The sequence below is a fragment of the Hemiscyllium ocellatum genome, chromosome 26, assembly GCF_020745735.1.
Source record: "Hemiscyllium ocellatum isolate sHemOce1 chromosome 26, sHemOce1.pat.X.cur, whole genome shotgun sequence".
Taxonomy (NCBI): Eukaryota; Metazoa; Chordata; class Chondrichthyes; order Orectolobiformes; family Hemiscylliidae; genus Hemiscyllium; species Hemiscyllium ocellatum.
In genome coordinates this window covers 8,055,891-8,082,955 of record NC_083426.1, presented here as the reverse complement: position 1 = coordinate 8,082,955, position 27,065 = coordinate 8,055,891, and the positions used below count along the sequence as shown (strand labels likewise).

The 27,065-nt window shown below is 39.7% G+C and overlaps 1 protein-coding gene across 5 annotated transcripts in view; it reads left to right on the top strand.

The window, feature by feature from the left end:
* tmcc2 (transmembrane and coiled-coil domain family 2) overlaps positions 1-15,524 on the top strand; it is a 166,459-nt gene extending 150,935 nt beyond the window's left edge. For all 5 annotated transcript variants that reach the window (XM_060845316.1, XM_060845315.1, XM_060845314.1 and 2 more), the window contains 2 exons: positions 8,357-8,492; positions 12,332-15,524. In XM_060845316.1, the coding sequence (XP_060701299.1) occupies positions 8,357-8,492; positions 12,332-12,643 (448 nt within the window). In that variant the 3' untranslated portion in view covers positions 12,644-15,524. The remainder of the gene's footprint in view (positions 1-8,356; positions 8,493-12,331) is intronic.
* Positions 15,525-27,065: the final 11,541 nt, after the last annotated feature.

Genomic DNA, 27,065 nt, shown 5'->3' with positions numbered 1-27,065 from the left:
AAAACATCAATTTTCCTGCTCCTTGGATGCTGCCTGACCTGCTGTGTTTTTCTAGCACCACTCTAATCTTGACTCCAAGCAACAGCATCTGGAGTAGCCCCTTACTCCACACTGTTATGAAGTACAAGTGTGGACTTTCCCCGTCAAACTTTCTTTTTTCCTTCCCTTTCTCATCCCAGTTCCTGTCAGCATGCAAGCTAATTTTAAGAGAGTTAAGATTTGTGAACCCCAAATTGAATCAAGTTATAAAAAAATGGAACACCGGAAGTCAATCCCACTATTCCTGGAGTCATTTCAAAAGTTTTTTTTTAATTACTTAAGAAAACAAAGTTCCCAAATTTGCCTGTCAGACCTGGTTAATAGAGAATCTTTAACAGGTTTCTATACGTAACAAGAACTATTTTTATTACAAGTAATTATATTCTAACTACAGGCGAACATCCGCTTACTGTTTTCTTGCCACTTTCTAAAACCCCATGTACACTTGCGCACATTCTCAAACAAAAAAAATGGTGTTATAGATGGGGGCAAAAGTACGAGGGAAGCGGTTGAATAGCACCAGTCATTTGGATTCAGTGGAGTGTTCCTTTTGTTTCCAAGTCTTTCAGTTCTCTGACCTTTTCCTTCAGGACCTCACACTTCTTCACAGCAGGCACAGAAACTTTTTGATTGAGTGACAAGATTTCGGCATCATTGGCTAGGCCATTATTTATTTTCCATTCCTAATTGCCCTTGAGAAGGTCGTGGTGAATTTCCTTCTTGACTGCTACAGTTAGTTTTGTGTAGGAATGCCCACAATGCTATTCTGGAGGAAGTTTCAGGATTTTCACTCTGACACTGAAGTAACAGCAGTATCTTTCCTATTGCATGAATTATAAAGTCTTGGGCTTATTGATTCAGCGTGACAGTTTACAGCAAATGGTGGGAGAAAGTAAACTGGCTTTCTTCAGGCTTCACATATTTTACTACACAGAGACAATATCATTCACACCCATAAGCTGTAACTATGTCAGCATGCTCAATCAAATTCCTGAGACTGCAGCATTGATGCATTCAAGCTTCAGTGATAACCACAGAAGAATATAGTCGATAATGAAAGATTTTATTTCACCTCAAGGTCAGTGAGCCCTCTCTTCCAGCGCAGTCTTTGCCTAATTGCAGTTACGATGGTCTCTGCCTTTACAATATTGTGGTTTCTCCAGTAAGTTCTCCAAATGTATGCATTCAACATTTTGGAGATATGCATTCACTTCATAATGAGTGAGGCAGCCTGAACAAAGACCAAGATCTTTTCTATCCTGTTGCATAAGATGCACCAGGATTATCTGGGGAGCATCTCAGCTTTGGCCTTGTTACTGTGTGCTAGATTTGACCGGAGCACTGCTAAACTAGGGAATATTGACCTGGGTTACTCTTCTGGCGATTCATACTAAATTGTACATATGTGTGGATGTGAGTTGGGGACAAGATCCAGTTTGGTGGCAGTGTCCTTCATGTTCATATAATAAACGTATGTTGTGTAGTCACTTGATGAGGGACTCCAGGCTAACTGTGTCTGAAACAGTCACCTTGCATAGATGAGGACCCTCAAGATGAACAAGGAAGAAAAGTTTGGATGGAAAATGTATCTGAGATCCAGGAGCTTGATCAATTGACACATTCATGGTGAGGTTATGTTGTAAACGTGATACCCTGGAATGACAACACTGCTTTTCACATCAATTTGATCAAAGGAGTCAATGCATGCCCTGCAACAAAATATAGCACTTACATATAAACAAGGATTTTATCTGAAATGCTACAGCCACAGGACTCAAATAACCCTTGTCCTTCAACATGCTACGTGACAAACTTTGTAAAATGTACAGATCCTCAATACATATTTACTGTGGAAAAGGACATGGAAGATATAGAATGTAGAAAAACAGATGGTGACATAATGAAAAATGTCCATATTATAGAGGAGAAAGTGCTGGATGTCTTGAAATGCATAAAGGTGGATAAATCCCCAGGGCCTCATCAGGTGTGCCCGAGAACTCTGTGGGAAGCTAGGGAAGTGATTGCTGGGCCTCTTGCTGAGATATTTGTATCATTGTTAGTCACAGGGAGGTGCCGGAAGACTGGGGGTTGGCTAATGTGGTGCTACTGTTTAAGAAGGGTGGTAAGGACAAGCCAGGGAACTATAGACCAGTAAGCCTGACATCGGTGATAGACAAGTTGTTGGAGGGAATCCTGAGGGACAGGATGTATGTGTGTTTGGAAAGGCAAGGACTGATCCAGGATAGTCAACATGGCTTTGTGTATGAGAAATAATGTCTCACAAACATGATTGAGTCTTTTGAAGAAGTAACAAAGAGGATTGATGAGGGCAGAGCGGTTGATGTAATCTGTATGGACTTCAGTAAGACGTTCGACAAGGTTCCCCATGGGAGACTGATTAGCAAGGTTAGATCTTACAAAATACAGGGAGAACTAGCCATTTGGATACAGAATTGGCTCAAAGGTAGAAGGGTTGTTTTTCAAATTGGAGGCCTATGACGAGTGGAGTGCCACAAGTGGAGTCCTCTACTTTTCATCATTTATATAAATGATTTGGATGCGAGCGTAAGAGATATAGTTAGTAAGTTTGCAGATGACACCAAAATTGTAGGTGTAGTGGACAGTGAAGAAGGTTACCTCAGATTTCAGCGGGATATTGATCAGATGGGCCAATGGGCTGAGAAGTGACAGATGGGGTTTAATTCAGATAAATGTGAGGTGCTGCAATTCGGGAAAGCAGACCATAGCAGGACTTATACACTTAATGGTAAGGTCCTCGGGTGTATTGCTGAACAAAAAGACCTTGGAGTGCAGGTTCATAGCTCCTTGAAAGTGGAGTTGCGGGTAGATAAGATAGTGAAGAAGGCGTTTTGTATGCTTTCCTTTATTGGCCAGCATATTGAGTACAGGAGTTGAGAGGTCATGTTGTGGCTGTACAGGACATTGGTTAGGCCACTTTTGGAATATTGCTTGCAATTCTGGTCTCCTTCCTATCGGAAAGATGTTGTGAAACTTGAAAGGATTCAGAAAAGATTTACAAGGATGTTGCCAGGGTTGGAAGATTTGAGCTATGGGGAGAGGTTGATATGGCAGGGGCTGTTTTCCCTGGAGCATCTCAGGCTGAGGGGTGACTGTACAGAGGTTTACAAAATCATGAGGGGCATGGATAGGATAAATAGACAAAGACTTTTCCCTGGGGTGGGGGAGTCCAGAACTAGAGGGCATAGGTTTAAGGTGAGAGGGGAAAGATATAAAAGAGAACTAAAGGGCAACTTTTTCACACAGAGCATGGTACAGTATGGAATGAGTTGCCAGAGGAAATGGTGGAGGCTAGTACAATTGCAACATTTAAAAGGTGTTTGGATGAGTATATGAATAGGAGAGGTTTGGAGGTATATGGGCCATGTGCTGACAGGTGGGACTAGATTGGGTAGGGATATCTGGTTGGCATGGACGAGTTGGACTGAAGGGTTTGTTTCCGTGCTGTGCATCTCCATGATTCTAATTTGAAGGAGGTAGTAGTTCTTCAGTGCTACTCTTGCAGTACCTTGAAATGCCTGGTGGTGGTGCAGTCTACCGTAGACTTTTCCAAGTTCTGTTGCACCAGCTAATTCAATGTACTGTGCCTGCTGGCATTCTGCATTTTAAATGCAAATATAATTATTATTCAAATATATTGCTTATCTCTACAAAGTATAAAGTGAGGCTATAATGAAGCAAATTGTCAATTTTAAATGTAATTTTGAGATAAGATTCAAAGACAAATCATGTCAACTTAAATATGTACCTATAAATGTTTTTTACTTTGTGTGTAAGCATCAACTATATTGAAATTCCTGCATGTTGTAGGTGAGCATCCCAGCATGTATGAAAAACCAGGTTTAGATGTAACCTGTTTAAGATTATTTAATTGCCCCCTCGACCCATGCGCTTACTGTGTTCCCTTCTGTCCTACAATATAAATGCCTTCTGAAATGATTTCACAGAAGCCAAGATAACAAATGCTACCAATTGAATCAATACCATGTCTACTTTTGCTTCTTTGACATCCACATAAATTAGTTGAGTGGGAATGCTTGCTGATTTTTATCATAACTGCAGTCCAGAAAATTGAACCCTCTTTGCCCCAGTTGTGATCTTTTAACACGCTGGAAATCTAAAATAAAACCTACAAATTTTGGAAGGACTCAACACCATAATTAACGTTTCTGGTCAATTAGTGTGTCAAGACTGGAAAATATTGAGTTGAATGGCTTTTCAGCAGGCACAAAGTACAGAGGTAGGTGAGGGGCAGGAGGCATAATTGGGATCTGCTGATCCCAGGGCCTTCCAGTCTGTCTTCCACCACATTTCTGGGATACAGGACCCCTGAGGCTCACTGAAGATGTTTCGTCATCCTACTAGATAACGTCTGGAAATTAACCTCCTAGATCAGCAAGCAAACCTATATCCAGACGCGTTCCTTTCATCCAATTCTGATAGAAGTTTATATAATAATAAGAAGTATAAATACAGTTAATGATGGTTGTATTTTCCCTATGCTCATGGATTTCAAAACCAGGGAGCACATTTTTATGGTGAGAAGAGAGATTTTAAAAAAGATGTAAGAGGCAAACTTTTTGTACAGAGGGTTCAGTACTGGAATGAACTTGCTGAGGAAGTGATGGGTGCAGGCACCGTTACACAATTTAAAAAAAAATTTGGATAAGTGCATGACTAGAAAAGGTTTGGCGGGATATTGGCCAGGAGCTGTCAGGTGGGACTGTTTTAGTTTGGGATTATGTTTGGCATGGACTGCGTGGACCAAAGGGTCTCTTTCCACGCTATTTGACTCTGACTGTGATTGACCTATAATCCTCTCCACACCATTCTGCTGTAATTATTGATACCTTCTCCAGACCCCTCTTCGGGTCCTATGCTTTTTCCCCTTTTTATCTTCTACCCACAACACTTATGTCATTTAACCGGTCTTGCCCTTCCTTCAACCAGATAACTCCCATTTGTTCTTTGATGACCCCCTTTTATTTTCTCCACCACCCCCACCTCCAACATGTCACGTACCTCCAGTTCTAATGAACGACCATCGAACTGAAATGTTAACCTCTGTTTCTTTCTCCACATTTGATGTTGATTGCATCAAACATTACGCAACTATTTTAATCCCTCTTACATATCTCTCTCATGGCCTAGCGATCTATTATAGTACATGTTTTTATCTGTCACTGCATCAAATCTATTTGCATTTTTATATCAGGCAAATATGTTAGGTGGATCAATTTTTTTTGCTGAGTATTAGATTATATTCAAAATTCTTCAGTTTTAGAGAATAACGCAGCTTGGAAAGTTGAAGTAAATTCAGCCACCTTGTCACTTTGCACTTCAAGATTTCACACTCCAAAAAAGTCAGTTCCAAGTCATTTTCCACTCCTGTGTTTTCTCTCTCTTTCTCTCTCCCCTGTCTCTCTGTCTGTCTGTCTCTCCTCCCTCCATTTCCTGACTCTTTCCCTGCCTACAGTTCAAATGTTATGTTCTTCCTCCCCATCCACCATGGTGTAATGCCAGTTTGAAATCTCTTCTGTTGCTCACTCCATCACATCAACTCTTGAATCAGATTTTTCCTGCCTCTTATTCATAACCTCAAGATTCCCAAAGACTGCCCAGCTTCACATCTCATGAAGTAGCCACTGCTGCAAAACCACGTGTCCGTGTAGTTCACATCACCAGAGTAGGTTAGCTGTGCTGTATATGTTCTCCTTGAGCACACCATTCAGTTATAAAATTAATGACTGAGGATGCCCACAAGATGGTGCAAACTGTACATATCAAGTCATCGTTCAAGAAAGAACATAATAAATGACTAATTAGCTTAATAAATTTAACTTTGTGACATATGTTCTGTAATGTCCATGTTTTATTGTTGCGGTTTTTAAAAAATGAATATCTAAGTTGATCTCCTAATGTCTACCCCAGTTATTCTGTTTCTCAATAAGTAGCAGTATGGCAGTGTGTTGATGGAGTTAAGTGAAAGTACCTCTTTTGACATCATAATAGATGTTACAATTTATTACAGATGCAAAACAAGCTTTTATTTTTCTTTGTGTATTTAGTGTTATGTTTTGACAATCTTACAGGGGTAGTCCTTTTGCAATATGGAACTGGAGTATTGCTGGAAAAGGGGAATATTGTCCAGGCTTTTCATTTTTCATACGTTAGAATAGGTGCAGGAGTATCAAATTTTAGAAGGAACGTCAGCTTACCTTCAGTAAGAAAAGGGTGCTGGATTAGTGGTGCTGGAAGAGCACAGCAGCTCAGGCAGCATCCAAGAAGCAGCGAAATCGACGTTTTGGGCAAAAGCCCTTCATTAAGAAAAGGGTGCTGATTAGTAAGTTGGAAGATTCTGAAGCCTTGCCAAATGTACCAGAGAACTGTGGGCCACTATGCTTTTGTTCAGTTGAAAAAGACATAATGCCTGGATATGTTCTTGTTTGCAGGGGGTTAGGGTCCTGTTAATAAATATAATTAGCTTCTAGCAAATGTGAATGACTTCAAACAAGCATAGTCCATTTGCCAACCACACACAAGCTAGGAATCTTGCAATGAAGAACTTGCCTCCTGATTCCCCAAAGTTAGTCCGCCAGTTATAAAGCAGAAATCAAAAATGTGATGGAATACTCCCAGTTGCCTGGATAAGTGCAGCTCCAACAAATAAGTTTCTTGACACTATCCAGAACAAAACAACCCACTTGATTGACACTATGTCCATAAACGTTCCAACACCAATGCTCAGGAGCAGCAGTGTACACCATCTCCAACATACACTGCAGAAATTCACCAAGACTCAGTACACAGTTGCTTCCAAACCCACTCCCTCTAGCATCTGGAAGGACAGGAAAGCGGAACACCACTACGTGCAAGTTCCCCTCCAACCACACACCTTACGGATCTGGGAAATATAACTTCACTGTCACTGAGCCAAAGTCCTAGAACTCTATCCCTAACAGCACTGTGGCATGATGAACAACTCATGGACTGCAGGATTTCAAGAAGGCAGCTCACTGCTATCTTCGAAAGAGCATCTAAGGACAGACTATCACCTTGACAGCAGAATGATGGAATGGTGTCCTTTTCACAGCAAATCATCTGACTCCTAAATGCTGGAAGATTATTGGGGCATATGTAGCATTGTATTCTGACTCTCATGTTGCAATTTTTCAATTTAAAATTTTCGTTTTAATAAAGGAGAATATAGAAATAGGACGTGGGCTAGTGAGTAGTTTTGGCATGTTCCACTGTTCATTTGAATACTATTTGATCTGTATATCAACTCCATTTAGCTGCTTTCCGCAGTCATTAACTTAGCGGCTGAAATTCATAATCGCACTCTAATTTGCAGATTGATTTGACATCAGTTTATTTGTACTTGCCAATAATTAAACTTTGTGACATTGTGGGCCAAAAGATCACTGAGAGCAGAATAATTCATGGCCTAGAACAGCATATCTCCCATTTCAAATGAGACTGCATTATCTTTCCAATTTAGTCAAGAATAACCTACATACTGCAATTAACATTTAAATAATTACTGCTATGTGAAAAAATGATTTGTGATATCTGTCCCAAACTAAACATATCCCAATTTGTACTTCTCATTCTCTTATCCACCAGTTTAAATTTAATTTTAGATATAGCTGAAGATTAACCTCTCGTTTTCCAGTAAGCATTTTATATACTTCAACAGGTGATTTTTAATTAGCCACCCCTCAAATCTGAAGAATCCAGCATTTTCCAGTCTATCGTCTGTGTCCTTGACAGTAAGGATCCTGTCTCTATCCTCGAAGTAAACACAGTAGGCCAGGAGTATAATGCCTCTGAGTTCATTGATTTCTGTAAGTAGTACTAAATAGAGGGCATCTCCTATTAGATCATCCAAGTTAGCAATGGTGTAGATTTGTAGTGAGTTACATGGTATGTTCTGCAGCTTTCCAAGAATGTAGGAAAATGATCTGAAACTGCTGCAGAACGTGTTCCCCTTCTATTGGTGCATTGAACATCAAGAGAAGGACTGGGTCCATTTTAAAAATTTGAGAGCCAAATACAGTTGGAAATCTGCAATTAAATCAAAATGCTGACTATGCTCAGTGGCTATGGAAGGCACCTGTGGAGAGAGAAATGGAGTTTACATTTTGGGTCAATGATTTTGACTTCCTACTGATGCAGTACAATCTTAGTATTGCCAATTGCCCTACTTCTAATTTTATAAGCTCATGTGTAAGCACTGTAAATTGTTTTTATGGTAAAGTTTTAATTCTCTGTATAGGTATGAGCGCTTGGAGGAACAACTGAATGATCTAACTGAACTTCACCAGAACGAAATGTCTAACTTGAAACAGGAACTTGCCAGTATGGAGGAAAAGGTTGCGTACCAGTCAGATGAGAGAGCCAGAGATATCCAGGTATGTACTCCCCTAAGAAATGAGCTGCTTTTAGTTGGTGAATACCTCTGAATTTCCTTGGTGGAAATTTCTACTAGGTGCTATTAGGGGATAAGAGATACTTCCTAATAGGAGTTAAATTCATACCATTGGATGAATAAGTTGTGGTTGTTTTCCGGCATGTTTGGATTGCATTGATAGAAAGAAACAATTGAATTGGAAGTTACTGGGTTACTTCAGTAGTTCCGCATTCCAGTGATTGTTAATTGCAGATATCGATGTCCTTTATCATTCTACACCCCTCCCCCAAAATGAACGAAGATCAGCATAAATATTTTGCAATTATTTATGAATATGACATTTTCAAATCCATTTGAACAGACCTCTGAGAATCTAATGCCCTAGTTTGTAGATTTTGACAGTAAAGTATAATGGCATTTTTAGAAAAATTATATTGCTCTTATTGCAGCTTTCTTTCTGGACAAGCTTCATTCATTCCCTGTTCCAGCAACTCCATTCAGACTCTTATTCTCACTAGACAGAATTCTAGTTTGGCTATGAAAATATAATTATCACAAGTTACAGGTATAATTTGTGAAACCTTAGTGCAGCTGTACCATTGCTTACATAAACTGCTTGAAGTTGATTCATTTGGTCATTTAATCTTTTCACTTTGCTTTTCGTTGCTTTATGGTTTTGCACATCATCTCTCTCTGATATTTCTCTGAGCTGCACATGCATGTTGACAAAAGCATTTTTCGCTCCTCTCCCTCTTTCCTTGCAGTGTATTCCTTGTTTCTTTTTTCTTCAGTGGTGTCATTCTTTTTCTCCCACTCTTCTCCAAACGAGCTGACTTGTGCAGTTATGCAATTGCATAAGCACAAGAATTTCTTTATGACCATGTTGAACTAACCAACCTTTCAGTATCTTGATTGTAGATTATTGGGATATAGGTGCTTCAAATGCAGTATTTATTGTGCCTCTCTAATTATCTTGGAATTGTTGCAATTGCTGTTAGAGAGGAGGGTTCAAAGATTTTAACCCAAAGGAAAAGCAGTATCTTTTTAAGTCAAGATGATGGTGTGTGTGACACATGGGAATATCATTAATGACAGTGATCTAATGCTGCCCTTATTCTAAGTGGTGGAGATCTCTGATGTAGAATACACTGTCAAAGGAGAATGAATGCTGACAGGCTGTATGTCTGTTGGAACATCGTGGTTGAGTCTTTTGCCAATGTATATACCTAGGTGTGCTTTCTAGCGGGATACAGGTTGTGAGCATAAATCTGGCTATATATTTGCAGTGTCTGTTTGAGTGATGAGTTAACTGAGCACAAACCATGAATTGAGCCTGGAGATAATTAGTTGATATCTAGAACAAAAAGAATAAAATTTCAATGAAGATTGCATAAACTAGATTTGAATTTCTTGAGTATAAACAATTCGGAGCTGATTTTATTGTTTAAGATGATTAAAGGAGTTAATAAGATGCATAGAGAAAACTATTCTGTTTTCACAAGAGCACATGGCCTTAATATTAGTGCTTGGATGGTGAGAATTGATGTCAGGAAGCATTTCTTTACATAAAATGGTAGTAGAAGTAGAACTCACTGAAAATATGTTTAAGGCGAGGTCACTTGAAAATGTCAAAACCAATAAGATTTTTATTTAGCAAGTGTATTAAGAGTTAGAGTGAAGGCAGGTAAATCACTAAACTGTTATGAAGAAGAAGGAAGCTATTTGGCCCATCATGCCTACACTGGCTCATTGAATATGCATTACTACCAACAAAGTTGAAGGCCTAGATCATTCGAGATCCAGCTGAATGATGGAACAGGCGAAAGGGGTTGGATGGCCTACTGTTGTTATTTTATAAACAATTATGGAAATCTCAAATGTGTTGTGCTACAGAATCTTGATGTGCAGATTCTTACCCCTGTAATTCCCCAGTGATAAATTCTTGATCATAGATTTGCCTTCTGCAAGAGGGAAGCCTGCAGGTTTAATAGCACCTCAGTTAGTATAACATTGCTCTGCAGATGAAGTATTTTCTTGGTCAGGATATGGTATGTGTGGCAATTTGGCATGAAAAAATAGACAAGGAAAGCACATTCTGTTGAGCTGAAGAATGCATGTGGTTTGTATATACGTGGGTGTCTGGGAAGTTTGGGATACTCATATTAGTCTTTGCTTTGATATGGTCCATCCAAGATAATCTCTCACTCCACAATGTATTGTTCAGAGAAGGATATTAACTGATAAGTACAAGAGTGCCTGAGCAGACACATTCCTAAACTGTCTGATCTAGGTCTGACTCATTTACTGCCACTGTACATTGTCTGCTGACCACACAAGTCTCTCGCTGCGACTTCATTTCCTCTGTATCTTTAACCTTTTAAAGGACTAAAGGACCTTTTATATTAATCTCAGATAGATAACAGTTGTAAAAGGAAATTTCCCCTCATTTTCTTCCTCTCTACCCATGAAAATCCATTTTTATAACTACTTCATTTACTCGTTTGGATTTGCAGTCAGTCCCTTCTGCCAAATACAGATCAGTTTTTATTGCATATATTCATTTGTTAGTAGTAAGTGTTTGAATATTTTTCTGTAGTCTTTGAGAATTGAACTAAATGACAGTAATCTGAATGAGCTGTACAAATTTATGCATGTCCATTGTAATGCACCCCATATTAACTTTCAGGTTTTTGAAGATGTTTAAGTTCATTTTTATTTAAATTTTGTTTTCTGGAAATGTGTGTTATGGAACTTGATCTTAAAGTCTAGGTTCTCCAGATGGTGCTGTTGCCTTGAATAGAACAGACCACCTAATACTAATGTTAATAATTATGTTAAGTTTAAGGGAAGATTTAATAAGATTGTTGAAAATTATGAAATGTTTTGTAATAGAGTGGGGAAGAAACTTTTTATTAACAGGAGGGTTGGTAATGTGAGGGCATAAATTTAACATAATTGGCAAATGAAATAGAGAAGACATCAAAGTTTGTTTCGATTCTTAAGCTATGATAACGTACAATGCATTTTCTGAAAAAGCAGGGAGCAAATTCATTTGTAACTTAGAAAAGAGAATTTAATAAATAATTAATAAAGAAAATAAATATACAGCTGTGGGTAAGGAACAAAACCATGAGACTAACTGGATAACTCTTTCAAAGAGATTGTTCAGGCATCGTATACTGAATGGTTGCCTCCAACTGTAAGGAGAATGGATGGGCTGATTGGCTTTTGTTTTTGTTTTGCTTTAATTTTCTTGATACAACACTGCAGTTGAGCCGTGCTCCAACAAGATAGTATAGTTTGATTTCTGGGTAAAAATGCTTTTAACGTAGTTTGGATTCATCAATGTCACATGGCTGTAAGAAACATTTTATCACTCTTGCAGAACTAAAATATTTCAGTGGAATTTTAGTAGAGATTAAATAAAGTAACATCCTGAAATGTCTCTTCATTTTGCTTTGTAATTTGTGCATTTTCTCCCCCATCTTCACCAACAGTGTCCAAGAGGAGGGTAGGGATTTGTCAGTGAGAGATGTTAGTTCTAAAAATAGAATGCTTTCCAATTTGGTTATCCAGTATTTAAATCAATCATAGCATTGTTGCGTCTTTATTCCGGGCCCTTATAATTGATCTTTGGCCAAAACTTGGAGCTGCCCCATACAGCAACATTTTTTTTTCACAGCAGCCACCTTTTCTTGACTTGTTTTATCAACCTAATTTGTTACTTACACTTTCTTCTACTATCGAACTGACTCTGCATTGAAGCTGCCTTTGAGACCAATAGAATGTGAGGAAAAAGTGCTACACTCATTTTGCTTCTTATTTGTTCACCACTTACAGGAAGCTCTGGAGTCATGTCTAACCCGGATCACCAAACTGGAGCTTCAGCAACAGCAGCAGCAGGTGGTACAGCTGGAAGGGGTGGAGAACGCAAATGCGAGGGCACTGCTGGGCAAATTCATCAATGTCATCCTGGCACTCATGGCTGTCATACTGGTGTTTGTCTCCACCATAGCCAACTTCATCACTCCTCTCATGAAGACACGTTTCCGGGTGCTCAGCACATTGCTGCTGGTATTGTTCCTTGTCTCCCTCTGGAAGCAATGGGAAAATATTGTGTACTTCTCAGAACAGATCCAGTTACCCAGCTGATCTAGACATTTTTGATAGCTGACAGATTGGCGAGTTTTTTTTTAATGCAAACAAGGTTTCTTGACCTCTTGTTTTTCTTCTCCTCCTCTCCCATCCCACCTCATCTCATCAATGTAGATGACATTGTTAGTTTGGTGGCCACGTGCAACAAAATGAATCGTGGTGCGATGAGGCCCGATTAGAAGGAAGAGCTGATTGAACTACATTATTCTTTTCAAGATCTTAACAAAACAGGCTGTGATGAATTGGTTGCGTACTGACTGAAGCGAGTAATGAAGGAAGGCAGTTTAAGAAAGACACTGTTCATAACGAATTGTACCATTTCAGTATTTTTTTGTTTTATTGTTAACTTATAACAAATATTTAAGAGTTTTTGTGAGGGCCGGGAGAGAGTCAATATTATTTGTGTGACTGATTATATATTTATTTATAACTAATATACATTCGATATACCACGAATGTTTTGCAAGATATCCTAAGCTTAATCACATTGCACATTCCGGTTTATGTGAAAAAAAGTCCTTGAAACTAGTAGAAATGAATTCTTAAAGCATTCAGAATGGATGAAAATGTGTCTTTGGACAGCTGAAGCAGGCAGAAAATTTAGTTTGGCCAGTTTTTGCCATTAAAGAAAAGTAGAATGTTGGAAGAAAACTTGCAGATGCTCTCAGCAACTAAAAGTAGTCTCCACGTCCGACCACATTTTTCAAAGAATTTTGTCTTACTTTTCCCAGTCTTGCATCTTTTGTGCATGTTTCATTGACTGCTGCAGCTGCCAGCATCAGTAAATAAAGGAATTGTAGCAATCATATGTTGGCTAGTTGCTGCACATGTGAAAAGGCAAGAGATGTCTTGGTCATCGAGATACTGCTGGATTATGACACATGATGGAAGTGGTTTGGGTGTGAGTAGTTTTCGAGTTATAGTAGGATCCATTACTGCAGCAGAAAATAGATGCATTAGAACCTGTTCAGCAATTAAATTGATGGTGTTATTAGGAATTAAGACCATCATGTGTTACTAGGTTGATTGTCTGCAATTTGTTTTGACGTATTTAAGTACGATGAATTAATTCCACTTCACTTTCCCTCGTATCTTTCAATTACTTGACCTGTTAACCAGGCAATTGACACATCTGTGATGGAGAGAAAGTATTAGAACTACATGTTGGGTTTGATGTGAACACTTTAAGCTGTTAAAATTAGACAAGTATATTTTTTCCCAACTGCTGCACTGTGTGTATCAGCTTTGCGTGGATAAATAATGATAGAAATAAGTTTTGCTTCATGAGAACACACTGGCTTTTTGTGGTGCGTTGCTTGAACTTTTTTTTAAAGTTTCTTAAAAATTTTTAAATGCCATTTGGTGAAACAGCATGGTAATATTTTCCACTCAGTTAAGCAGCACCTGGTAGATCAGAAGATTACATGCAAGTTTTCCCTTTTGCTTTCACCCCCATTCTTTCCCCTGCATCCTTTCATTTTCTTGTATTCATTTCCAAAGGCCTTTGTGAGCTAATGGAGACCAAATGCCTTATTAGAAATAACAAATTGGCTGTTGACCAACAGCAGCATAGTATAATGGCAATAGGAGAGAGATTGTGGTAATAGACCATAGTCCAAGCAGAGCTCAGTGTGTAGGATGTTAAAACAAAACATCCATGCATCTAGCAATCATATAGTGAATTGAAAAGTTGATTCTCACGAAATGAGAATTTTTAATCCGCTTACACCACAGATTCAGATGAAGGAAGTAATTCTGCAAGTTTGATATTATCAATCCAGACCATACCAACAATGCTTGTGTCTTGTTTTAAATAGTAATTTTGTCTCATTTCATGTCCTACATTACCTGTTTGTTTGTGGAAGGAGGAGTATGGAAATGAGAGCTTTCTTTGTCTCTAATATTTACTTTAAGTTTGAGTATGATTGTAATTCTAATAGGTAGACTGTCCAAATAAGTACTCTAAGAAACATTTTAGCACTCTGGGGAATCACTGGGGCATAGGGTAGTGAGTGCAGCTTCTTCAAGTAGTTTGGCATAGCACACCAGATACTTGGAGGGAATACAAGAAAAACATTCCCACAAGAACATTTTTCCCTGTTTTAATCGGAAAATTCATCTGTTTGATGCTCATTTTGGAAACAATTAGCACCTAGGAAATATTGTTAGACTAAGTGCTGATTTGAAAGTCTGTGTAGAACTAATAGTGAAGCCTGTACTTAGAGGAAAGCCTTCCCATCAATGACCCAAAAATATATTAGATATCAATATATAATTGTTGTGGATATATGGAATTTGCTAGGACCTTAATTTAACAAATAAATAAGACAAATGGTGAGACTGAGTAAAATAGACCAGCCAGTTCCAGGTTTGCACTGAATTTCCAGGCTTGTGCACAAAGATAATGGCTTAAACATTGTCGAGAGAAATGGTGATATGGGCCTTTGAAACACAGGAGTAGTAGTACCGGGAATGGAGAGAGAATAAGGATCAGAATGTATAATATAGCCAACCAGTTAATAATGTTAGTCCAGCTGTACTACGGAAATATTGTCTTGGGACCTGTTGGGCTAATACACGGATGTGGTGTCACTGGGGCCATTCTAACACGTCTATAGTACATTACTGTGTGTGTGTAACAGGAAGGGTGATTAGACAAGGTAGTATGCTGTTAACGCAATGGAAGTTCTTGCCATTTAGGAAGGGATGTGCTTTCCTGTAAAGGTACAGTACGAGGGAAAAGGAGTGTACAGTTTGAAGGTCACTTTGTAATCTCAAGTTTGAATATTTTTATGTAAAATACTTTTAGTTTAAAGTATCTTTTTCCTGTTTTGAGAAGAATAACTTGAACCATAGTTTTTGTAGCAACCTTGCTCGGTTGGTGAAAATTATAGATCTAGAGCTTTATGAAGATTGATAGAGTATTTACTGTCCTGACCTGTTTTCAGGAATTTATGATAATAAATATCTTAAATCTTTATGTGCTTCCAGTTTAGTTTTCGAGTATGCATTCCTCAATGAACATTTTTAATGGAAATTTATTTTGTAGGCTTCTCTCGCTATAAAGATGCTGTCTTGCCAGTGCTGTACCTCTGCTACGAGAGAGTGTGATTGTAGTGTGGCAAGTTTACTTTTGTGTTTCTATTAAGTAAGTGAAAATAGGAATTTAAAATGGAAATATAAGGACAAATTTTAAAATGGGCATTGAATTATGTTTGCACACGTTTGGTCCATTTTACCCCCAACTTCTAATCCTGATTGAACTGGTTCTGATTCTGTGCAATGCCACTGGATGTACACCCATTGAATTATATTGATGCTAAGTAGTTTATTAATAGGCATAAGCAATGCTGATCACTGTTCCACTTGTTCTAGTAACACAAATGTATTCACCTCCCTATCGATCTTGGCAGTATGATTCCTTCCCAGATACTTGCTGGATTTTGTTAGTTTTAAATCGTATGACGTGCTTTTGCTCTCACCACCACTGGTCCCGTCCTTTCCTAAAGTTTGTGTTCAACCACATTACATTCTTATCACAGTTTAATCACTTAAGTAATCCTATGGGTAATAATTGAACTTGCAATGTTGGAATCTAAGATTGAAACAGAATCTAGAAACATTACATCAACCAGCATCAGTGAATGTTGGTTGATGTAAACCTGAAAAATAAGTGAACAGATATTTTAGTACAGTCAACCAGGGGGAGGGTGGAATTGTACACTTGGGCAAACCTACAGACTACAGAATGTTGAAACTGACTTGTTTCTTATGATTTTTCTTTTTATTTTACTCATGATTTTTCTTTGAATTATTGCCTGTAACAAGTGCATATTTATATTTGTGTATCCTTTCTTTGAATGTTGTATCTTGCCCAAGTACGCCATTCTTTTTAGTTTTGAAAACAGTTCTATATTCCAAATGTTAGTTTATCTGTTCTCTCTCATGCTGACTTAAGTGCTGTACATTTCCAGCATTTTTGATTCACCTAGCTGTATATTTTGGACTTGTTTTTCAGCAAGGCATTGATCCCTGATCAAGTTATCGGACAAATGATTTTCAAAAGCCAGCAATGTATTTCTCAAATTAATCATACCCACTGCATGATTTGCTGGGTAGATTAATTTTACTTGAAAAGGCCAAGTGGTAGTGAATATGCCTGCCCCACCAATGAGATAAAGCAAATAAATTTTAATAGCATATCATTCGCTACAACAAATTGTTTACTCTTATTATGGTCATGTACATGACTGACAGAAAAACAGAAGGTACATGAATACAAAAGCAATTTACTAACCACGCAAGTTAACAAACTTTCTATCAACATTATTTTCAGAATTTTTGCATTTGCCATTTTACTACAAGTCAGAAATATTGCAAAACAGACGACAAAATTCATTGGCCACAGACTTAAAGCCAAACAGCATTGTCATTGCAGAAATTTTCAAATATTATGAAAATAGTCCTTTATATTATTTGTCAATTTCAGTTTCAGCAACTGGATTCTTTCCTCGTGTCAGCAACTAAACATTAATTGATATTTTCCTTTTCCACTTTAACAGCATTGTCATTGTTCTTTGAAGATTTACTGCCGCTTCCCAATCTGAGCTTTCCCTGGGGATTGTGTAGTTCTTGCAGTATCAAGCACTTTATGTAGGCCAGTGAGTTCTATGGTAACACAGTCAAAAGACACATTACTCTTACAGTTTAAGTACAGAGGTAATAGATTCTGTTCAAGAGAGTTACCTCAGCAGACATACAGTGCTTTACTGTATCACTTTAGGTGCACGTGACTTCGCTGTGGCAGCAGGAACTGAAAGAGCAAACACACCTATGTTCCTCCATTTTGCTTTACTAAAGTGGGTAGTCTTAATTTAATGGTAGATTTGTAGACTAACATTTTTGTTGGTTAATAGTGTTGCTTGTTCCCTGAACCCCAGATTATTTGCACCAAAGAGTGTCACTGACAGAGGAAGAACAATGTGTTTTCCATTGGCTCCTTCTATTATTTTTAAAATAATTTGTTGAAAATAGTTATAGAAAGCAATAAATGTGGAAAGCAATTAAATGCCCAGTTTATCCAAATAGTGGCAAAGATCTGATAAATCACCAGTGATAGTTATTTGAGTATATGAAGAACATTCAATCAACTGAAAAAAAAACTCTTTAATATAACAGCATAATACAACTTATATTACAAGTCTTAATGGATTCTGTTACAAAGATTTTAATGCTTATAATGTTGCACTGATCTAGACTCCTTTTTTTCTGAACATTGTCAGCTGCCACTATGAAAGTACTTGAATGTTCTGAAAGTGGGCATTAAAGGATTGTCCACTTTAGGGGAGGGGATGAGTACTTTTTATTTATGATACATCCCTATTTTACAGTAAAAATGTGTTAAATTGGGCATTTTTCCCTTTCTGCTCAGTTTTTGCATGACTAGCATTGGGCTGGGGCAGATCAATTCTTTGGTTGGCCTAACATTTTAAATAATGACAGTCTCCATCATAAGGGCCTGCTTGCAAACAAGAAAATTTTTGGATGTAAGTTTTTTTTGCACTTTACAGGCAAATTTGCTGTCACCATGGCTTCCCTTGTGCTCTAAGTATTTAACCAAATTTTCAGATGTTCTGTGTTGATTAACAAAATGAGACAAGGAGACTACACAGAAGTTCATTCTGTGCTAAACATACATTTTTGTTAAAATGTGCTCTATTTGCATAGAGCCTACCTGGGCATTTGTGCTTTGAATTGGCAGATTTACAAGTAGTTTATTGTTGGCCTCCTCACTAAAGACAAAACCAGAAAATACTTTCCCAGTTTTGAATTCTTGAAGTTCATAGATGCAGAAGAGGTTAGAATTAGTGGACATTCAACAATAGTCATAATCTAGTCAAGCTTGCAACGTAAATCTACAGCAAGCCATGTTAGTTGTAATGCTGTATAAATAATTATCTTTGGTTATGTTCTGTCCTGTATCAGCGAACATATGATAAATGTTTCTTTGTGGCACATGCTGTACAGAGCCCAGAAACAACTTTATTGATTAGAGGCAGCGGTCCATTGTGTTACATTAGTGAGCATGGCAACTTCTGTCATAGGATGTTGTGCATTGCAGATTCTCAGCCCATCTGGATCATGAAACCTCCAATTGATATAATGAATGTAGACCACGACTACCCTTGTTTTATGTGCAAGGTCAAGAGTTTGTTTTATCAGTTATTTAAAGAGATACCTGAAGTTATGAAATGTCCTTTTTGAGTGAATTGTTTAAGTTGCATTTTTTTGCTGACAGTCCGATTTGTTTTGATTTATTTATTATCACATTCAAAATACAGTGATATGTTGTGTTGTGTCACCACTGTCTGGCGCCATCTTAAAACACAGAAAAATAAACCAAAACGTAGAATCTAAAGGCAGAAGAATAAAGAAATAAAGATAACATGCCTTGTTGAAGCTGAATCCCTTCTTTATATGTTCCTTATATGTAGACACAAGATCAGTTTTATTGCTAAGTAAGCGCCTGGGGAACAACTTCGTACACTCACATCTAGTTCAATGATGTTTCCAGGTCATACGAATGTTTATTGTTTCCAGTTCCATTATTTCAAGATTGTTCATGTTGTCTTAAACTTATTTTGCTTCCATTTTCATGTTGCAATATATTTATTAATTACCTGAGATCAATGACCTTTTTACAGCTTTCTTCCACAACAGTTCCAGTTGAGGGCACTCATTTACAGGTGACAAATGCTCAATGTTTTTTTTCTCTGCGCTGCAAAGTCTGAGTGGAAGAATTCTGTGCTTGCAGTTAAATGTACATCTCCGTTCAAAGACACAAAAGACCATTTGAACCACTGAACGTCTGTTCCACATATAGATTGCTTCTTGTGTGAAGAAATTGTTGCAACGATCAGCCCTAAAACTAACCTTTAATTGGTTGAACCTGTCACTTACTGGACATCGTGATGACTTTGTGTCTAAAGATGAATTAATGTGTTAGAATACATTCAGATTGGGAAATTAACAAACCCCTACCTCGGCATTTCAAAGTCTCCGTTTTCCCAGTGAGTCAGATTGGCTCTAACATCAGAGGCTAGGCTTTATTCCTGGCTCATGCTCTTCAGAGTTGAGCATTACTGCAGTCTCCATTAGTGCACTGTAAGAGGGAGGGGACAAAATCAGGTCAAGTTACCACTCTTAAATCATTGTATAGTGGTACTGGCTTAAAAGTGTGTGTGTGTGACTGGAGTATGAATGAAGCTCTTCCTGATTGAATAGGCTGACAGTGCTCTGAATAGCAGTGGGAGGGGGGAGAGTGGAACCAAAGGTTTTCTCACTCACTTATAACTAGCACAGAAGGAGTAAGTGTTTGTACTGGCATGTGGTGTGATTAAATCACTGGCAAGGGAGAAAAACAACACATCAATATTATCTCTAGCAAGTTCTACTAATACTTGGATTCCTGTGGGAACTTTTTGAAGTTTTGTAGATGGATCATTCAAACCTGAAATTCAAAATTTCAGTGCCAGTTTCTTTGGCCCTCAGGTGCTTAAGTAACCATGTGGCTGAATTACTTTGCCATGTAAAACACATTACAATGCCAAAGAACTTAACACTGGGTCTGTGTCATTGAAATGTTGATTCAAGAGGACAGAAATCATGGAAGGAGTTTGAAATTTTTTGGGTAGGGGAATAAAGTTGATGGTAACATCAGATTAATGTCCTTTATAATTGGCAAGGATAAAGAAATACTTGGTTACTTTATTACTGATTCCTCAAGGAACTTCATTTGCTGGTGTTCCTCATTATTTGCTCAACATAAAGATCTGGGCATAGAGTTTCAAGGATAGATTTTATATCGGAATCTCCCATCATCCATTCATTGTATTTTATTTTCTGGAAGAATAAATGTCTAGATAAATGTACACTTCTGCATACAATCAAAATGAAGACCTGAAATAAAATTGTCAAAAAATAAACCAATTTTTAAATAAATTTATTCAACAGTTCTAAGTTTTTTTTTAGTTCATGCAGGAAGATCTTTTGGTGTACTTGAATGCAGTTTGATTCTTATCAGCCCTCTTGACCCATGGTTATGCCATAGTGTTGCTCTCAATCTGCACAAGAGAGTTCTGGATCTGAATGTTGTCATTAAAGGCTTAATTGGTCAGTGAATAATACTGGCTATTTGTTCATTCTTCCCTTGAAGACACATTTGCTAAGATATGTTAATTATCTGCAGGGTTGTTCTTTTGTGTTGACCATCTAGTTTGTACAATGTGCAGTTAACATTGCCACATTCTCATTCTCAGTATGATCACTGAATAGCAATAATAATTTGTATTCATGTAGTGTCTTTAACCTAGTAAATTATTTTAAAATGTTTCATTTGGGCATTATTGAATAAAATTAGCCTCTGACCTACATGAGAAGATAGGGTAGATGGGCAAAGGTCTAGCCAGAGTTAGATTAAAAGGATTATTCTGAGGGAAGTAAAAAGGTTCAAGGAGGATATTCCAAAGTTTAGGGCTGAAACAGATGAAGACATGCCAACTAGCGAAGCAAATAAAAACAAGAATACACAAAAAGCATAGTGCCATATGAGGGCAGCAGGCTGGAGAAGGCTGCAGAGATGTAGACGGAGTTGAGTCATTGGATGGACCTAAAAATAAGGACACTTTAAACATTAAAAAGAGGGTGCCTGGCAATTTTGAGTTCATTTCCTTCCAAGCTTAGCAGCAATGAAGCTTCTTCCTGATAATATTCCAGGGATAGAGCATTGAACCAAGCATCTTTCAACCTATACATTTTGTTCTTTAACAGCGGAACTCAAGAACATCATTAAAGATGCTAACTGTCCAGTAAGCTAGCAGTACATCCAAGCTACAGAAAGTTACAAATACTTATGAGGATATGGAGCAAATGTTTTGCTTCTGAAGCCAAAAGTCTGCAAATAATCCAGGGTGTATCTTCCCTGCTTCCTGCAATTTGAGAATTACAGCTGCAAAATCTTATTTTCATACAGTAAAATACCATAATGCAAAACATCTGATTGCAGACTGCCTACTGCATAGATAATAATTTGAACTGAATGTTTTTGCCAGGAATCCTATTGGACATAATTGCCAGTCCCCTAGTTTCTCTCCTGTCCCAGTAATTGAAGTCTGGTGCCACAGGTGCCAATTAGCAAAGTTGCTCAACATATAAAATGTAAGAAATAAGAGGAGTCAGCAATTCAGCCACTTGAACCTGCTGTACCACTTAATATGATCTTGACAGATCTCATCTTGGCCTCATTTTCCTGTCCAGTCTCCACTGCCCTTTATCCTATTACTAATTTAAAATATCTGCCTTAAATTTATTCAGCATTGCAACATTCACTGTACTCAGCTACTGAATTCTAGATATTCGTGACCCTTTGAGAGAAATAATTCCTCCTCATCTCCATTTAAAGTCTACCACCACTTAGTTTAAAATTACAATTTCTCGTTCAGGAATAATGGTGACAAACTCAGAGCATGGATCAGTACTTGGAACTATGATGTGGTAATTACAGAGACTTGGACATCACAAGGGCAGGAATGGTTTGATGTTTCAAAAGGAATAGGTGGGGAGGTAAGAGGTGGAGGAGTGGCATTGCTAATCAAGGATGGTATTACAGCTGCAGAAAGGGAGGTCATCAAGGAGGGTTTGTCGATGGTCACTATGGGTGGAAGTTAGAAATAGGAAAGGAGCAGTCACTTTACTGGAAGTTTTGTACAGGTCCCCCCAATAGCAACAGACATGGAGGAGCAGATTGGGAGGCAGACTTTGGAAAAGTGCAGAAGTAATATGATTGTTGTCATGAGTAACTTTAACTTCCCTGCTATTGATTGGGACCTCCTTAGTTCAAATAGTTTGAATGGAGCAGTTTTTGTTAGGTACTTCCAGGAAGGGTTCTGATGCAACATTTAGATAGGCTGATTAGAGGGGAGGCCATATTGGATTTGGTGCTTGACATCAAACCATGCCAGGTGTCAGATCTCTTGGCAGAACATTTCAGTGATAGAATTGTGATCACTAACTTTTACTATACTCATGGAGAGGAATAGGAGCACATAGTATGGGTAAGTATTTAATTGGCAGAGGGGGAATTACAATGCTATTAGGCAAGAGCTGGGGCACCTAAATTGGGAACAAATGTTCTATGGGAAATACACAACAGAAATGTGGAGGCTGTTTAGGAAGCACTTGCTGATAGAGCTGGAAGGTTTGTCTCACTGAGGCAAGGAAGGGATGGTAGATTGAAAGAACCTTGGGCAACAAGGGATGTGGAACATCTAATCAAGAGGAAGAAGGGAGCTTATTTGAGGTTGAGGAGGCAAGGATCAGACAGGGCTCGAAGGTTACAAGGTAGCCATGAAGGAACTGAAGAATTAATTTGGGAGAGCTAGAAGGGAGTGTGAAAAAATTATAGCCGGTAGGATTAAGGGAAACCCTACGTAGATCTACATGTATGTGAGGAACGAGAGGATGGCCAGAGTGAGGCCAATCATGGATAGTGGAGGGAACTTGAATCCCGAATCAGAGGAAGGAGGGGAGGTCCTTAATGGTTATTTTGCTTAAGTCTAAGCTTCTAAGAGGGACCTTGATGTTTCTGAGGACAACATCAAACAAACTGAATTGCTATAATAAGTTGATGTTTTTGAAATTTTTGAAAAACATAATGATAGATAAATCCCCTGGCCGTATCCTAGGTTTACACAAGGAAGCGAGGGAAGAGATTGTTACGACTTTGGTGGTGATTTTTGTGTCCTCACTGTCCACTGTAGTAGTGCCAGATGATTGGAGGGTGGTAAATGTTATTCCCTTGTTCAAGAAAGGGAATAGGAATAATATCGGTAATTACAGACCAGTCAGTCTTTACATCGGTGGTGGGCATGATATTGGCAACAATTCTAAGATATAGGATTTATGATTACTTGGAAAACCATAGTTTGATTGGAGATAGCGGGCTTAGTGAGGGGCAGGTCATGCCTCACAAACCTTATTGAATTCTTTGAAGATGTGATAAAACACAATGATGATAGAGCAGTGGATGTAGTGTACATGGATTTTAGCAAGGTTTTTGATCAGGTTCTCCATGGTAGGTTCATTAAGAAAGTAAGGAGACATGGGATACAGGGAAATCTGGCTGTCTGGATACAGAATTGGGTGGCCCATAAAAGTCAGAGGGTGGTAATAGATGGAAAGTATTCAGCCTGGAGCACGGTGACCAGTGGTTGTTCCGCAGGGATCAGTTCTGGGACCTCTGCTCTTTGTGATTTTTATAAATGACTTGGATGAACAAGTGGAAGAGTGGTTTAGTAAGTTTGCAGATGATGCGAAGGTTGGTGGAGTTGTGGATAGTATCAATGGGACATTGACAGGATGCAGAACTGGCATGAAAAATGGTAGATGCAGTTCAACCTGGAAAAGTGTGAAGTGATTCATTTTGGGAGGTCGAATTTGGATGTAGATTACTGGGTTAAAGACAGTATTCTTGGCAGTGTGGAGGAACGGAGGGATGTTGGGTTCCATGTCCATAGATCCCTCAAAGTTGCCACCCAAGTTGGTAGTGTTGTTAAGAACGTGTGTTGGCTTTCATTAGCCGGGGGACTGAGTGTGAGAGCCACGAGTTTAAGCTGCAGCTCTATAGAGCCATGGTTAGACCACACACACTTGGAATATTGTGTTCAGTTCTGGTCGCCTCAATATAGGAAGGATGTGGCTGCTTTAGAGAGGGTGCAGAGGAGATTTCAGCTGAAAATGTGTTGCTGGTTAAAGCACAGCAGGTTAGGCAGCATCCAAGGAATAGGAAATTCGACGTTTCGGGCATAAGCCCTTCATCAGGAATGAGGAGAGTGTGCCAAGCAGGCTAAGATAAAAGGTAGGGAGGAGGGACTTGGGGAAGGGGCGATGGAGATGTGATAGGTGGAAGGAGGTCAAGTTGAGGGTGATAGGCCGGAGTGGGGTGGGGGCGGAGAGGTCAGGAAGAAGATTGCAGGTTAGGATGGCGGTGCTGAGTTGAGGGAACCGACTAAGACAAGGTGGGGGGAGGGGAAATGAGGAAACTGGAGAAATCTGAGTTCATTCCTTGTGGTTGGAGGGTTCCCAGGCGGAAGATGAGGCGCTCCTCCTCCAGCCTTCGTGTTATTTTCTGCCGGTGGAGGAGTCCAAGGACCTGCATGTCCTCAGTGGAGTGGGAGGGAGAGTTAAAGTGTTGAGCCACGGGGTGGTTGGGTTGGTTGGTCCGGGCGTCCCAGAGGTGTTCTCTGAAGCGTTCCGCAAGTAAGCGGCCTGTCTCCCCAATATAGAGGAGGCCACATCGGGAGGGAAATATATCCCTGGTGGTGGGGTCCGTTTGGAGGTGGCGGAAATGACGGCGGATGATACGTTGTATACGGAGGTTGGTGGGGTGGTAGGTGAGAACCAGTGGGGTTCTGTCTTGGTGGCGGTTGGAGGAGCGGGGCTCAAGGGTGGAGGAGCGGGAAGTGGAGGAGATGCGGTGGAGGGCATCGTCGATCACGTCTGAGCGGAATCTGCGGTCCTTGAAGAAGGAGGCCATCTGGGCTGTGCGGTGTTGGAACTGGTCCTCCTGGGAGCAGATGCTGCGGAGACTAAGGAATTGGGAAAATGGGATGGAGTTTTTACATGGGGCAGGGTGGGAGGAGGTGTAGTACAGGTAGCTGTGGGAGTCAGTCGGTTTATAGTAGATGTCTATGTTGAGTCGGTCGCTCAAGATAGAAATGGAAAGGTCTAGGAAGGGGAGGGAGGAGTCTGAGATAGTCCAGGTGAATTTGAGGTCGGGATGGAAGGTGTTAGTACCACCACCAGGGATATATTTCCCTCCCCTCCCCTATCAGCGCCCCACCACCAGGGATATATTTCCCTCCCCTCCCCTATCAGCGTTCCGCAAAGACCACTCCCTTCGTGACTCCCTCGTCAGGTCCACACCCCCCACCAACCCAACCTCCACTCCCGGCACCTTCCCCTGCAACCGCAGGAAATGTAAAACTTGCGCCCACACCTCCTCCCTCACTTCCCTCCAAGGCCCCAAGGGATCCTTCCATATCCACCACAAGTTCACCTGTACCTCCACACACATCATCTATTGCATCCGCTGCACCCGATGTGGCCTCCTCTATATTGGGGAGACGGGCCGCTTACTTGCGGAACGCTTCAGAGAACACCTCTGGGACGCCCAGACCAACCAACCCAACCACCCCGTGGCTCAACACTTTAACTCTCCCTCCCACTCCACTGAGGACATGCAGGTCCTTGGACTCCTCCACCGGCAGAACATAACACGAAGGCTGGAGGAGGAGCACCTCATCTTCCGCCTGGGAACCCTCCAACCACAAGGAATGAACTCAGATTTCTCCAGTTTCCTCATTTCCCCTCCCCCCACCTTGTCTTAGTCAGTTCCCTCAACTCAGCACCGCCATCCTAACCTGCAATCTTCTTCCTGACCTCTCCACCCCCACCCCACTCCGGCCTATCACCCTCACCTTGACCTCCTTCCACCTATCACATCTCCATTGCCCCTCCCCCAAGTCCCTCCTCCCTACCTTTTATCTTAGCCTGCCTGGCACCCTCTCCTCATTCCTGATGAAGGGCTTATGCCCGAAACGTTGAATTTCCTATTCCTTGGATGCTGCCTAACCTGCTGTGCTTTAACCAGCAACACATCTTCAGCTGTGATCTCCAGCATCTGCAGACCTCATTTTTTACCTGCAGAGGAGATTTGCCAGGATGCTGCCTGGATTGGAGGGCATGTCTTATGAAGAAAGGTTCAGGGAGCTCGGGCTTTTCTGACTGGAGCGAAGAAGGATGACAGGTGACTTGATAGAGGTGTACAAAATGGTGAGAGACATTGATAGAGTGGATATCCAGAGACTTTTTCCCAGAGCAGAAATGGCTATCACAGAAGGGCATAATTTTAATGTAATTGGAGGAAGGTTTAGTGGTGATGTCAGAGGTAAGGTTCATTACACAGAGCGTGGTGGGTGCGTGGAATACAATGCTAGCAGTGGGAGTACATTCAGATATATTAGGAATATTTAAGCAACTCTTGGATTGGCACATGGAAGATAGCACAATGAAGGATATGTAGGTTAGTCTGATCTTAGAGTAGAATAGAAGGCCAGCACATCATTGAGAGCTGAAGGGCTTATACTATGCTGTATACTGTTCTATGTTCTAAATTGCCTCGTATAGTGAAACATCCACTCTACGTCTACTTTGTCAATCCCATTTAGAATCTTCTATACTCCAATTAGATCTCTCATCCTTCTAAGCTCTAGCAAGTACATGCCTAAACTGCTCAATCATTCATCATCAGACAAACCTTTCATCTTTGAAATTAATCTGATGAAATTTCTCTGAAGTGCCT